This window comes from Salarias fasciatus, unplaced genomic scaffold, assembly GCF_902148845.1.
Source record: "Salarias fasciatus unplaced genomic scaffold, fSalaFa1.1, whole genome shotgun sequence".
Taxonomy (NCBI): Eukaryota; Metazoa; Chordata; class Actinopteri; order Blenniiformes; family Blenniidae; genus Salarias; species Salarias fasciatus.
In genome coordinates this window covers 62,944-77,044 of record NW_021941284.1, presented here as the reverse complement: position 1 = coordinate 77,044, position 14,101 = coordinate 62,944, and the positions used below count along the sequence as shown (strand labels likewise).

Here is a 14,101-nt window from a genome sequence, read left to right as displayed (position 1 = left end):
GTTTTCATTGATTTTGGCGGCGCCAGTGGACAAAAGCGTTAGTGTTTTGCCTGAACTAATACTACAGTTCCCATGAGGACTAGCTCGTGACCTCGTAAAATGCTGCTCCCGGTGGCATGCTGTCGGACTGAACTCGCCTTCATTTGTTTCCACTGTGTGAAGGACGGATAGCGACGAGGTCATGAATCTAATGGTGGCTAAACAATGTTATATCATGATGTGACGCATGCCGTAAAGCAGTCCGCACATGTGGAGTGTTTTAGTGTGCAGGGTTTCTACCACCCTCCTCACAGCTGCTTAGTCGAAGTGAAAGCAATACTGACGCCCTCAGCCCGTGACAGAGGGGTCATTCAACTAGTTGTAAGTCGATGTATCATCTCAAAAGATATTAAAATGTTTTATTAAGGTTGAAAAGTTCCTTAGTGTCGGATTAAAACATTTGTTTCCGTCAAAAATACAGATGTCTCTGTAAACTCTGACCGCAGTCATAGTGACCACTCAAAAAACAAGTTGGCCAACATAGACAGTCAGTGTCCGATACACAACAAACCTGATCCCCTTAAAAAGTGTCATGGGGAAAGCCTATCTTAGGGCCCGGTCACACAGCCCGAACTTTGCCGGAGCGTCCCTGGAGCGGTGAAAAAAATCCATCACCGCTCGTAACCGTTCACCACCGTTCACCACCGTTTAACAGAAGAATGGCCTCCGTTAAAGCAACGCCATGTACGCTCGGCCACCGCTGATGTTACCGGAGGGGCCCTCCCACCGCTCCAAAAGTTTTGAGCTGCACAAAATATTCCGAGCGGTGAGGAGCGTTGAATTTTCCGCCCCGGCAACGTTCACCCCCGCTCCACCAGCGCCCAGTCCAAGTTTGGCACCGCTAGACGCAAGTTCGTGGACGCTCGGGTCCGCCAGGCCAACGCAGTCTTGAACGCTGGACCACCGCTGCTTCGCTGCGCTGCCCGGGCGGCGATTAAACGTTGCACAAACGTCGGTGGAGCGGTGGGAAGTGTTCTACGAGCGGACACGGGGTTGGTGGAATAGTGGAATGGAATAATAAATGAAAAAGGTTGAAGTAATATATATAAAACAGTATTTTTTTCACAGTTGTTAACACCAGAACAGCCAAGACGTTCTGACAGACCTTTTGGGTTTTTATAATTCTAATAAATCTGTTAAAATAATTCCCCTGTCCTCTAATTCTTTGACTTTTCCTAAATATGTGTCTTGTATGTTTTTCTGAAGCAAATAAGGTTTCTGAAGCAAATAAGGTCCTAAAAATGACACACACAATATTACAAAGCATTTATACCTCCAAAAGATAAAGAAGAAGCACTTTGCGTTGCTTTTTTTCTGCGATTGATTTGTTGTGGTTCAGGGAACAGGGAGCTGGCTCTGACATCAGACAATCGGCCAAAAATATCATCCAAATCCCCCCCCCCCCCCCCCCCCCCCCCCCCCCCCCCCTCCCAAAAAAAAAAAAAAAAGACAATAAAAAGAGGCATAACAGAAGCTTTAGCAATGATACAGGAGGTCAGTGAGGGGGAATCGGATGGCGGAGACGTGTAGGACAGTCCAGCAGAACCTGCAGCGGCGCATGAAGCGCTCACGCGTCACCTCCAGGTATAGAGAATTACTGTAGGCTGCTGTCAGTTTACAACTAAACAATAATAACATAAAATGGTGTGAAAAAAATAAATAAACTAATGTGATAAATCTCTGCACAACAGTGAACACGGTAGTTGGAGCACTGCAGCGTCTCCAGATGTGCCAGTTACAGATTCGGGTAAAATATTATATCCTCCATCAAAGTACAGCAAACCAAGTGTTTTTCGTTTCCAAAAATTAATTTGAGAACGAACATATTTTCTGAATAAATACCTTTGTCCTGTCGAGCCTGCAGTCCCAGAATCAAAAAATGAGCAGAGTCAGGACGGTACCGTGTGGGAAGGTGTCCGTCCTGGTGCGCAGCCGGGGAGACTTATTTTACAAATTTTAATATGTTCTTGATTATTATTGACGGTTAATAACACAACTGTTTTGTGTGTGTTGGTGTGTGTGTGCGTGTTTATCAAGGAAACGAGTGTGCGGAGTGTGAGAGGTGACGCTGCGCAAATGCGCACTGTAAAAAGTTAAATTTTAAAACCTGATTTGAGGCATTAATAGAGCAGATATGAGGCATTAAAAGGTTTGCTGATCCTCTTGACTTAATATTTTGTTTATTTATGTTAATTTCTAATACATTAGATTACAGAAAAACAACCTGCTGCTGTGCTCCTGCGCAAAAACACTAAAAAATGTATGATGGTCTGGCTGATCGTTGCAGCCTTTGGAGGGGGTGTAACATCAGCCGTGGCTGAGCGTTTACGGCGTTGCTTTAACGGAGGCCAACTTCTGTTAAACGGTGGTGAACGGTGGTGAACGGTTATGAGCGGTGATTGATTTTTTTCACCGCTCCAGGGACGCTCCGGCAAAGTTCGGGCGGTGTGACCGGGGCTTTAGACATATCAATATATGCTTCAGATGCTGTGCCTCAACCAGAGCCGGCCCGAGGCATAGGCAGTATAGGCAGATGCTAAGGGCGCCGTCCATCAGGGGGCGCCAGCGCCGCTGCGCCAGCAGTACAAATGGGAAAGAAGAAAAGGTGTAACTTTCACAGTTTTTCTAAGTAGTAGTTGTACTCTAAAATGAGCACAGCGCAGTTTGCTCGTTTTATGCGAAACACCGACCCCTGCAGGCCTTAGGCGTAACTGTAGCTTAGTGAAAAGCTCGTGTCTGTGGCTTGTGCCCAGGGCCGGCCCGGGCTTCAGAGGCGCCCTTTGGGAGCGTGTTTTTCGAGCGGTCCCGACATTTGTTGAGCGGGGGGGGGGGGGGGGGGGGGGCACGCAATACCGATCAGTGCCGAGCAGCGCCGAGGACGAGGAGCGCAGTGCGTCGGACCACTGCACAGCGGGGCACACGGAACACAGAGCGTCGTGGCGCCCCTTGTACGACCGCGGCGCCCCCCTCGGGACGTGGCGCCCTAGGCGGCCGCCTAGTTCGCCTATGCGTAGAGCCGGCCCTGCTTGTGCCCATGTACGTGCACAGAAGAGGGAAACTCCTTCCTCGCTCTTTTAGCAGCGCTCGAGTAAAATGTAAGTTTCTTTTGCCTTGTGGGGTCTGTGCTGGAGTTGTGGCAGTGCTAGAAGCCAGTCTTTTCTTACTTTCTGGAAGCTCCATCCTCAGTACTGCTCAGTTGTTGCTGCTAAGCGTCTGGCGGAGTAATGGCGGACAAATCGAAACTTAAGGATTACCAGGCCAGCGGGAGTGCGCATTACGTCAGGCTCAGAGCGATTCTTACCGAATCACTCATACTGCTGTGCCTTCAGTGCCCTGCACAGGAAAATAGGAGCGACTGCGATCTTGCAAAAATAGCTCTTGCTGCCCATCAGGCAAAGGTGAAAACGTGTGTGGGTGTGAATAATCGAAAATTTAATATTTAAAACTGCGCTGTACCCCTTTAAGCGAAGACAATTAATTAATTCCAGGAGTTTACCATATTATTTACTGAGTCGTCCGCGCCCCCCAGCTGCCCCCCCCCCCCCCTCCCCACACACCCCCACCCCCCCACCACTCTATGACTGTTTCTGGACGTCCGCTCAGAGTATGAACAGATGTTAAAACGACCGAACTGTCTGGTGCCCCGGGAAGAGAAAACAAGAAGAGGAGGAGAAACGAGAGAATGACAGAGGCAATGTTGCTTGAAATTATGTCTCTGTTGCAGAACGTGACATTAACCTGGATTAAGCTACATGGCTGCTAATCACTAATCAATAAATAGTATCAGTAATGTGGAGGGGCTTGTTGTCGGTGAAAATAATGCAGATCATGTATATAACTACTGATACTCTCAGCTTACATTCTTCAGGGAAATTTATACTAGATCATTTCAGGCGGTGTTTACATTTTCTTTCATTCTTTTTTTTTTTTTGAACGTTTTAATTGCCATCTGGGTAGCTAACGTTGGCCCTGCTGGTAATAGTCACTTTTCCACCCCTATCTTATAGCTGTGGGCTCATATGAATGTTAATTAAGAGTATCAAAGGAGAGGGAATGCTGCTGTGAATATCAGCACTGCTGTAATTCAGTCAGATGTGTATTATAACATCAGTGCTGCAGTCTACTGCTGCTTTACATTGTGCCATTCAGCATTCCACTGTATTGACAATAAACTGAACATCTAATTTGCAAATCAGAAACAAGTGCAATGTATATTATACATGCACTCCATAGTGAACATCTTCCATGTATATGGGCTTTTTTATTATATCAAGTCATTTTATTCTTGGAATCATGTGTTTTTATAATTACTCAGTGGAGTGACTCTTTTCAGATGTGCTGCTGAAGTTTCTAATTCCCCCCTGGACCATCGACCACATCTGCTGCTGCTGCCTCCACCTCAGCAACATAGTCCACCTGGGATGCAGCAGAATCAAGGCTTCATTTGGTGCTTCCACCTCAGAATCAAGCGCTCCTCCTGGTGCCTTCACCTCAGCTACACCTTCATGAGAAGAAGCTGGCAGAACTTTACTAACATGTGGGCTGCTCTGAGAATCTCTGCCACTCCTGTTCCTGTGGCTTCTGCTGAAAGAAGCTTGATGTTTGATTTTCTGTACCATTTATACTTCGTGTTAGGTATTCATATTGTATTTCATACATTCTTTAAATAAAACAATTGTCAAAGACAAATCTATTAATTTTCTTGTTAGTATACAGTATATGCTGGCAATGCAAGGGGCCGCCACCTAAAATCTTGCCTAGGGCGCCGGATTGGTTAAGGCCGGGCCTGCTTTCCAATATCGAACGAGGCACTCTGCCACACTATATCTCTTGGCGGCTTGGCAGTTGTTTGATGACTCTGCTGCGTTGATCACCATCAGTTTAAAGTTGGTATCATAACTTCGCCTCTGTTGTTTGCTCAGTTGTCCAGCGTTCAGCCCCTTTGTTCCAGATGATCCGCCATTTTTCATCAGATCATTTGATCTCATTTCATCGATCCACTCGCTCTCTGGTCAGTGATACTTTGGCTCCATCTAGCGGCGCGGATGCGTATTGACCATCTACCGTAAGTCCGCGATTATAACACGACCCCACTTTTGAGGATGCAATTTCTGGAAAAAAACATCATCTTATATTCAGGCCAATACGGTATTACATTTCCCAGAAAATAAAAAAGTTGCAAGTGCATTTTGTAATAATCTTCTCAAAATGTAGTAGCTTAATATGTAATTGTAATTTATTACAAAATGTGGCTTATTACACAATGAAATGAAAAATTGATTACATTTTATTTATTTATTACAAAATGCAGTTCAACAGTCTCCAGCACAGCAGAGCTTCTCAACAGTGCTGATACTGGTATTGATGGTCCTTTCAATAGTCCCAAATAGTTCTCTATACTGCTTCTCTTGCTACACACTTTGAGCACTTCTTTTTAATATAAAAATAATGGTTTTAAGAGTTTTTTGGGGGGGTAGATTTAGACTTTTCTCTTTTTGATCATGTCAAACACTTTTTGCTTGTCATGAATCTAAGAAAAAAGAGGTTTCATATACCATGTCAGTGTGATTTTGTTATTTTCAAGTTTTTATCAGGCTAAAATGTGAATCCGTAAAGCACATGCAGTGAGAGTGAAATCATTTATGTAAAACAACAACAAGCATGTACAGAGCTAATTTGAAAAAAATAAACTTTATTCAATAAACGTATCAGTGCAAAATACAGGGTTTATTTAAAACAAAGTTAAATTCAGCAAATAGATGCACAAATCACAAGTGGCCCAGAGAAGATTAAAGCTAGGGTTGGCGATCTTGGAAAACTAGCATGTCGCACGAATGTAGCATCTCCCAAGGCTCCGCCCAGCTCCCACCCCATTGGAGGAGCTCCCGTTGGGAGTGAACGCACTGGACGCAGAAGCGCAGCGCGCACGCGCACACGCACGGGGTTTGAGATCGCCTCCAATGTTTTTAACCTTTCTGACTGCCTGCACACAACGCGCATAGGAGCGCAGCGCGCCAGCTCTGCTTCCTTCTATTTTTCACGCGAGCCGCGAGCGCCTTGGCAACGCGCGCACGCTCTGAACCAGGGCCAGTGCACGCCATTGAAATGGACGTGCAGGGGGCTGGTAGAATGGCGAAGGGATTTGATTGGTTTCTTAAGAGCGGTCCGCGGTTCGGCACCGTTTTCCAGCTGCCATCTATCAGATCTACCCCGTTTGGCCAATACCCTGAAGGTAAATGCAGATAAATGTGATTTGCTGATGTTTTTCCAGCACATGAACATTTTTAAAAATCATTTCTATGAGTGTTGCATACAGCTCTTCCACAGTGCTGCCAGTGAGTCTAAAGTTTCTCTTTACCAGGAAACAAAATGTTGCTTTATGTTCTTATTTACATCCAGTCAGATTTAGTACAATTTCTGACTTGCAAAGTACTGATAAAGTGGAACATAACAACTTGGTTTTGTTTAGGAAGAAAGTGATGCCATTCTGAGTTGGGAAATTTCTTTATAAATATGACATCAAGTCAACACTTGGTAAGCTGTAGTGGTGTGACATTCAAAGAACGAGTCGTTCGTTTGAACGGCTCTTTTAAGTCAATGATAAGAAACAGTTCACAGCTGCCTGAAGACCATTCCCATGTGCAAATGGGCTATATGCACTGCTCCATTACTTCCTGAAGTTCAGACAGCACCTTTATTTCCTGTGTTTCATGATAGGATGAACTGATTAATCCAGGTGTGTGTGACCTCAGTGCAACAACACAGCATCAGTAGGGTAAAACTAACCTGTCTCACGACAGTCTAAGCCAACCCCAGTTCCCTATTAGTGGAGGAACAATCCAACGCTTGGTGAATTCTGCTTCACAATGATAGGAAGAGCCGACATCGAAGGATCAAAAAGTGAAGTCGCTATAAACGCTTGGCCGCCACAAGCCAGTTATCCCTGTGGTAACTTTTCTGACACCTGCTTAAAACCCAAAAAGTCAGAAGGATCGTGAGGCCCCGCTTTCACGGGCTGTACTCATACTGAAAATCAAGATCAAGCGAGCTTTTGCCCTTCTGCTCTATGGGAGGTTTCTGTCCTCCCTGAGCTCGCCTAAGGACACCTGCATTACCGTTTGACAGGTGTACCGCCCCAGTCAAACTCCCCACCTGCCACTGTCCCCGGAGCGGGTCAGACACACCTGGATTAATCAGTTCATCCTATCATGAAATACAAGAAATAAAGATGCTGTCTGAACTTCAGGAAGTAATGAAGCTGTGCATATAGCCCATACATTCGTTAGTGGCACATTATATATGGATGTATGTGTGTAAAAAACCTCTAACAAACCAATGCATTTGCATCAGGCTTCAGGTCGAGACATAGCACCGAGTCTGCGCTGTTGAGGGTCCATAATGATATATTGACAGCTCTAGACAACAGAAGTTCTGTTGTCTTGGTGTTAATAGATCTAACCGCTGCCTTTGACACCATGGATCATTCCATCCTCATTTCCAGACTTCAACACACTGTAGGCCTGCAGGGTGCGGTTCTCAACTGGTTTTCCTCTTATCTCTCAAACAGATCTTTCACGGTACATATAAATGAGTTTGCGTCTTCTGTTGCTCCTCTCTCGTCTGGAGTGCCTCAAGGCTCTATCCTTGGTCCCATTCTGTTTTCATTATATATGCTACCGCTTGGTCGACTTATCTCCAGTCACAACATCCAATTTCACTTTTATGCAGACGATCTCCAGATTTATCTTCCAGTTATCTATAATGATCGCTTTGCGTTAGATCCCCTCAATAACTGTCTCCACACCATCAAACAGTGATTGTCACAGAATTTCCTTCATTTGAATGGGGAAAAGACTGAATATATCCACTTAAGTTCTGACCCAACCCACAGTTCCCCAGATTTTGGTTCATCCACCCCACAATTTGCTTCTGCTGTTAGGAATCTGGGTGTGATTTTTGACAATGGACTTAACTTTGAAAAGCAGATCAGTTCTGTTGTGAGGGCGGGCTTTTTCCAACTAAGGCTTCTGAGCAGAGTTAAGCCATTCTTGTCTCGGGCAGATTTAGAGAAGGCCACTCATGCTCTCATCAGCTCAAGACTTGACTATTGTAACGCCCTTTACGCTGGACTGAATCTCTCACTCCTCAATAAACTTCAGTTGGTTCAGAACGCAACAGCTCGTCTCATCTCCAACTCCTCAAAATACTCACACATTACTCCGGTCCTTCAAGCTCTCCACTGGCTTCCGGTGCGGTTCCGAGTCCAATACAAGATTCTGGTGTTTGTATTCATGGCTACTAATGGGTATGCCCCCCCTTACATCTCAGAGCTGTTGCAAACTTATCAACCTATCAGGACTCTACGCTCGTCAAGCCACACCTCCTTGGTTGTCCCCAGGGCAAGATACAGAAAGTTTGGTGACCACTCTTTTGCTGTTCTTGGCCTGAAGCTCTGGAACTCTCTTCCTCTGCATTTAAAGTCTATCACTGCACTTAATGTTTTTAAATGTCATCTGAAAACGCACCTTTTTCATTTAGCGTTTGATGTTTAGCCCCTTTTAGTACTTTGTTTCTTAAAGTGTTTTTACTTATTTATTTTGTCTTACTCTGTTAAGCGCCTTGTGCTCCGTTTGGCAGTTGGAAGGCGCTTTAGAAATAAAATTTGATTGATTGATTGATTGATTTGAAATGCCTAAATCTAACAGTACAAAACCTTAACGAGAATGGTCATCAGACAAACCCAGAAGACCAGACCTGACTTCAGGCTCTCCGTCCTGCCCTTCAGCATTAGCTGGTACTGCGCCAGGACTTTGTGGTAGCCCCGTTCTTCTGAGAGACACTGGTGGAGTCCCTCCTGCTCAGGACCCATGCTGTGGATCAGGTGGACACACTGCTCCCCCTTGGAGCTGCAGTTTGTGGTCTGGCCAGGACTTTTCCAGATATACTCAGCATGATGGGACGAAACTGGGCAGGTCAAGAAGTACCTGGACCGAAAGGGGACGCTGACCATGTTTTCACTTCGATGTTCAGCTTTCATTTCATGTCTGACTCCTGAGAAGAGAAAACAAAAGTCTGTTTAGATTTAATGTTTGTTTCCTTTATTTGATCTTAAACTGGTTTGGTTTCCAGTTTGCTTGAGGCGTGACGGGTCACAGAGGCTGAATCCTCTCCTTCAATGTGCAACTGAGGAGTCAGGAGAGAATGTGACCCCATTTACAGAACAACTTTTCAAGTGGAAAAGCTAAACTTTTGTTGCTTTTACTGCTGTTGCTGTCTGAAAGACATTGTTTAAAAAAAAAATCTGCTGTGTACATGACAAACTTTTCTAAATCAAAAATGCGCTGAAGGAGCGATGCCGATATGAATGAATGTACTGAGGGAATGAACGAGCTTATGATTCATAGTGGAGATGAATGTAAATACAAGAATGAAGGGAAACCGCAAAAAGTCACATTTGACTACATGAGATTTGGAAGAGTGAGGAGCAGATTCTCTGATGAAGAATCTTCTAGTGTGTGGTGAGCTCCATCGTGACTCCACACACTAGAAGAGCAGAAGAGGAAAATCTAGTGCGATCTGTCCTCTGTTGTTGTCCAGTGTGCGCTCTCTGAATAGGGGAAGATTTAATAAATCCTGTAGTGTGTAACAGGCTTTAGTGACCTTCTACAATCGCACATTCAGCAGAGTACAACGCAGCTTTTCCTTTTCAAGGGCGATCAGCGTCTCGCTGCAGGCGCAGAACACAAGTGTCAGCCGGCAGGTGAGACGCGCCGCATGCAGGCGGTGGATCTGCCGCTGTGTGGAGGTTTGAGGTGATGCTGCAGGTCCCTCTCTGGCTGCTGGATGTTGGGGCCTCGCCGCACTCTCGACAGACCCTCATCTGCCATCACCTTGAGCCCCCCTTCCCCGCGCGCCAGGCCGGTGCGCGCTTCCTCCATGTTTCTCCATGGTATAATACCAATACCTATAGCCGGAGCATCTTCCTAAAAACTATTCTGCGGATGGCGGGCGGGTTCAGTTTTGAAAATTGCTAAAAAATCGTTTGTGCGGGCGGATAGCGGGCAGCGATGGAGATTTTGAAAAGCGAAGAAGCGAACCTTCAGCGAAAAAGAAATCCAAACCCTTATTGGTGAGGTGGAGAGCCGGTCTTCTGTCCTTTTTGGAGGACACAGCAGTGGAGGGACAAACAAACGGAAAAACGTTGAGTGGGAGCAGGTGCCAGTGCCATCGGGGCACGACTGCTGAAGTAAAAAAAAAGTGGTCCGACTTGAAGGCGAGTTGTCATAATTCATAGTGTCCCAACATTGCAGAAACACCTTAAAAAAAATAAAATAAAAAAAAAAACTTAACATAAAAATGCAGTGGAAATTGGTTGCACAATATGATTGTGCGTCCAGGCATTATCAAAATTGTTTTGCCTCTTGAGTCAACACGATTTGATGCGCTGCAGCACATAGAGACTGTGAACCCGTGATGATTCAGGGTTCGGAAGTGTGTATCATGAGAAGAATTATTATGTCATTACAAGTGACAGTAGGTATTTGTAAGTGCAGAAACAAACACATTGTACATGTTTTTATTACGTGATGTGTTTGATTGCTCCCCTTTGAACTATTTTTTTTTTAATTTAGAAGATGTAGAAGGTGAGGTAGAGATGAAAACATTTCAAAGTGCACTGAACGTGACTTCCTCGAAGTGTGTCCCCTCGTTTCCTTCTCCTTTTTCGTCTCCACGTAGTTTTTCAGAATTGTGCGGTCCGTGTACGGCAGCTATTTTGTTTGCGGTGAGGACCACAAAGTCCAGCGTATTTTTTCCCTGCGCTGTATTTTTATAAGTACCAGCTTTGGCGCAGAGGAGCCACTACAATTAAAATCAGTTTTCTGTATCACTGAAAGTTGAGACTTTAATTATTTTGTACATCTTAAGTGTAAAACAAGTGTATCATCAGCATATGGGCTGACATTATGATCCTATTTTGAAGTTGTGTTTGTAACCGAATTATCAGATATGATTGTGAGAGTAAAGTTACATTTAGAAGGTTCATCTGGGTACAGGAGTTAAATCTACACCCATGTGTTTCTAAAGTGCTAAATTCTACCTGATGTGCAAAGGCTTGCATGCAGACTAGGGTAAGAGAGTTTACAGATTAAAGGAAGTATCATTGACCTCAGTTTCAGAAAGGAAGGAAACTGAATTTTTTTTGTGGTGCAATGCAAAACAGAACTCATACAAACCAGAGAGTCATTCAAAGCTGCAAACCTGAGCCAAGTTTAAGTATGACTTCAAATAACTGTGACTTTCTTTTGCTTTGATACAAATTGAAGGAAAAAAAAACAATCAGTTGTTTAAGAACCACATGTGTAGTTGTGGTATGTTGCACTGAAAAGGAACTGTCACTATGACTTCATACATCGGGTTTAGGAGGGTTTTCTGCAGCTCAACAGTCACTCATAAGGTGAAAGAGAGAAAAATTCAATTTAGTGAGTTTAATTCCTGGATATATACAGTGGTACACATGAAAAAAGACAAAGTGCACAAGTGGGGAAGGGCAGGCATCTTGTCATTAAAAGAAAAATAAATTCACCTTTTTACATTTATAGTTTTGTATTTAATCTGATAAAATGACAGAAGTTTGAACTTTGATAAGTGGGACAAAAATCCACTATAACTTCAAAAGAAAAGTCAAAAAGTAAAACGTGTGAGAATGGTGCAAACCAGCATTCTTTATTTAATTCAGAACGAAAGTTTTTAGCATCTAGGAGGAATAGAGTGGATGAACTTGGAGTGCAAGCAATAACTTTAAATGATGCAATTTATGAGAGCAAATACGTATACGCCCTATAGAGCTGGGAAACCGCTCATCGTGATGTCAGATCTCATTTAAAACCAGTGGTTGGTTAGACGTGCATGTTTTCAACATGTGTGTAGGAACTTTGCTCACAGTGTAGAAACATGTGAAGTTAATTTTCACACTGAAAGAAGAGGTGAAGTTACGCACAGCACCTTGTCTGTGGACGTAAATACGGATGTTGCACGTGTGCATCAATTTTGAAGCGTCGACCAAATTAGAAAAAAAACATTGAAGTTTTGTCGACTGCTACAATGTGATTTTCATTCATCTGAAGTCTGATTCTGAAATATAATGCTGCACATCTTCCAGGTGTCCATGCCCACCAATGTCCATAAGGTTATTTTAGGGATATCATTATTGTACTATGGCCATGGCTTGTACAACTGAGTCTGTGATCAGCTTCAACCTAATTAAACCAAACCGACGAAAAATACAAGCGGCCCACCTCCTACCAAGAATTGGGGTAAACAATATCTGGTTAAGCTAGTCAGTTAAAGAGTGGAAACAGCAATATTTTCAGAGATAGAGTAGCTGTCTCAAGTGGAAAGGACTGTTTGAAAGACAAGTAATGGTTAGAAGTATTCAGATTGGATTTCTTTGTTGGTCTTTTTGAAGATCTATATTTACAATCTTGGATAGTTCAAAAAGAATGCAGCCAGTAATGAAGATTTCCATTTACAGTATGTAAAGTTGAAAATGTGCCTGGTAGTAGGTCTCCATACCTTGAGACTTTGACGTTGCTGATGGACAGAGAGCAGGGTTTCCTCTGGCCACATCCTGGAGAGCATTACTGGAAAAGAAAGAGAATGAATGACTTAATGATGTCCAAACTGGACAGCTATCCCAATTGTTTAAGACTCTGTCTTAAAAACATGAGCCATACATCTAAACACTCATATAAACTCATCTAATTTCTAATATTTCCCTGCAAAGCCCCAGCTCCTCTCTTTATTCAGCTTCCCAGAACTGTGAATGTGTGAAGAAGCATTTTTGTCTGGATCAACTCTTCAAAGATGACATTTCACTCTAAGGTTAACGTGGTCATCTCATTTCTTTAGTCTGTAGTTATATTAGTCTCAAACTGACATCATAAGCAATGCAAAACATATGTATATATGTAACTTTCATTATTACAGGAATTTAGATGTTGCTTCATCGGGTCTTTCTGATTTTCAAAGAAGAAGGTCCAAAATGTCCATGTCAGGTCATGAACGGTAACATAATATAAGAAGAGACTTGGTTTGGACGTGCAATGCTTTGAATGACACCTTGCAACAAAATATCACATCTGTACAAAGTGCCAGTGACATTAATAAATTAATATTCCCTTGAACAACAAATGATATACAGTGTTCATGTTAATCTGTCTCTCTCAAATAAAACCAAAAAAAAAAAAAACATGAATCCAGAAACCTTGAACAGGATGTGAAAAGAGGACATGTCCAGGCCTGAAGCACACCCTTGACTGATTTGTAACATCAGAACTGAAACACTTTGCAGGTCAGAACAAATGTTGTGCTCCAAGACTTCGTCTGAGAGTTTTAACTCTTTATGAGGAAAGTGATCATATAAGGACACTTCCAGCTGTTTCTTTGAAACAAAACTATTACAAGTTGATAACACTGAAAAAAACATCACATTTCTGATAAAAACACAATTGTTGCATGTTGTTAATAAAATGAAGCAGAACTGTGAATGTGTTTTAAAGACAGCCGGTAAGAATTTTGACCTATTTATCTGAAATATAACAGCAATTTTTTTCCTCTTCTTTAATTGTTGTGCTTCTGTGAGGCTGACACTTTTCTTATTTCATTGTTATTGTGTCTCCTGTAATGCCCCTATTTGTAGGAATTGTGACCAGAGGCAGAGCAGGGGTCCCAGCCCAGGGGGGTGCGAAGCAATTCTCCATGGGTCCTTGTGGCCTAAATATCCCCATTAAAACATAATTGCTGAAAAAAAATGCAGCAGATAATGTCATGTAAATCATACAATGTACGTAATGTACTACACTGTCTGGTTCAGACACACCTCTTTGCTTTAGCTTTTAACATTTTTCATCATTTTTATTATTTTTTTAATAAAAAAAAATAGATTTTTTTTCTCAATAGCTCCCAGCTTATTTGACCTATTGACTCCAAATCACCTGTGAATCCCTAATAATCCTAATAATTTTTATTAATATATTTATGAAAAATACAGTATTGTAGCTCA

At 43.0% G+C, this 14,101-nt stretch overlaps 1 protein-coding gene across 2 annotated transcripts in view; it reads right to left on the bottom strand.

Annotated features, from left to right (window-relative positions):
- Positions 1-8,658: 8,658 nt before the first annotated feature.
- LOC115384709 (semaphorin-7A-like) overlaps positions 8,659-14,101 on the bottom strand; it is a 30,681-nt gene continuing 25,238 nt past the window's right edge. For both annotated transcript variants that reach the window (XM_030086951.1, XM_030086952.1), the window contains exons 13-14: positions 12,613-12,680; positions 8,659-9,090 (exon numbers count right to left, since the gene is read on the bottom strand). In XM_030086951.1, coding sequence (XP_029942811.1) covers positions 8,738-9,090; positions 12,613-12,680 — 421 coding nt within the window. In that variant the 3' untranslated portion in view covers positions 8,659-8,737. The remainder of the gene's footprint in view (positions 9,091-12,612; positions 12,681-14,101) is intronic.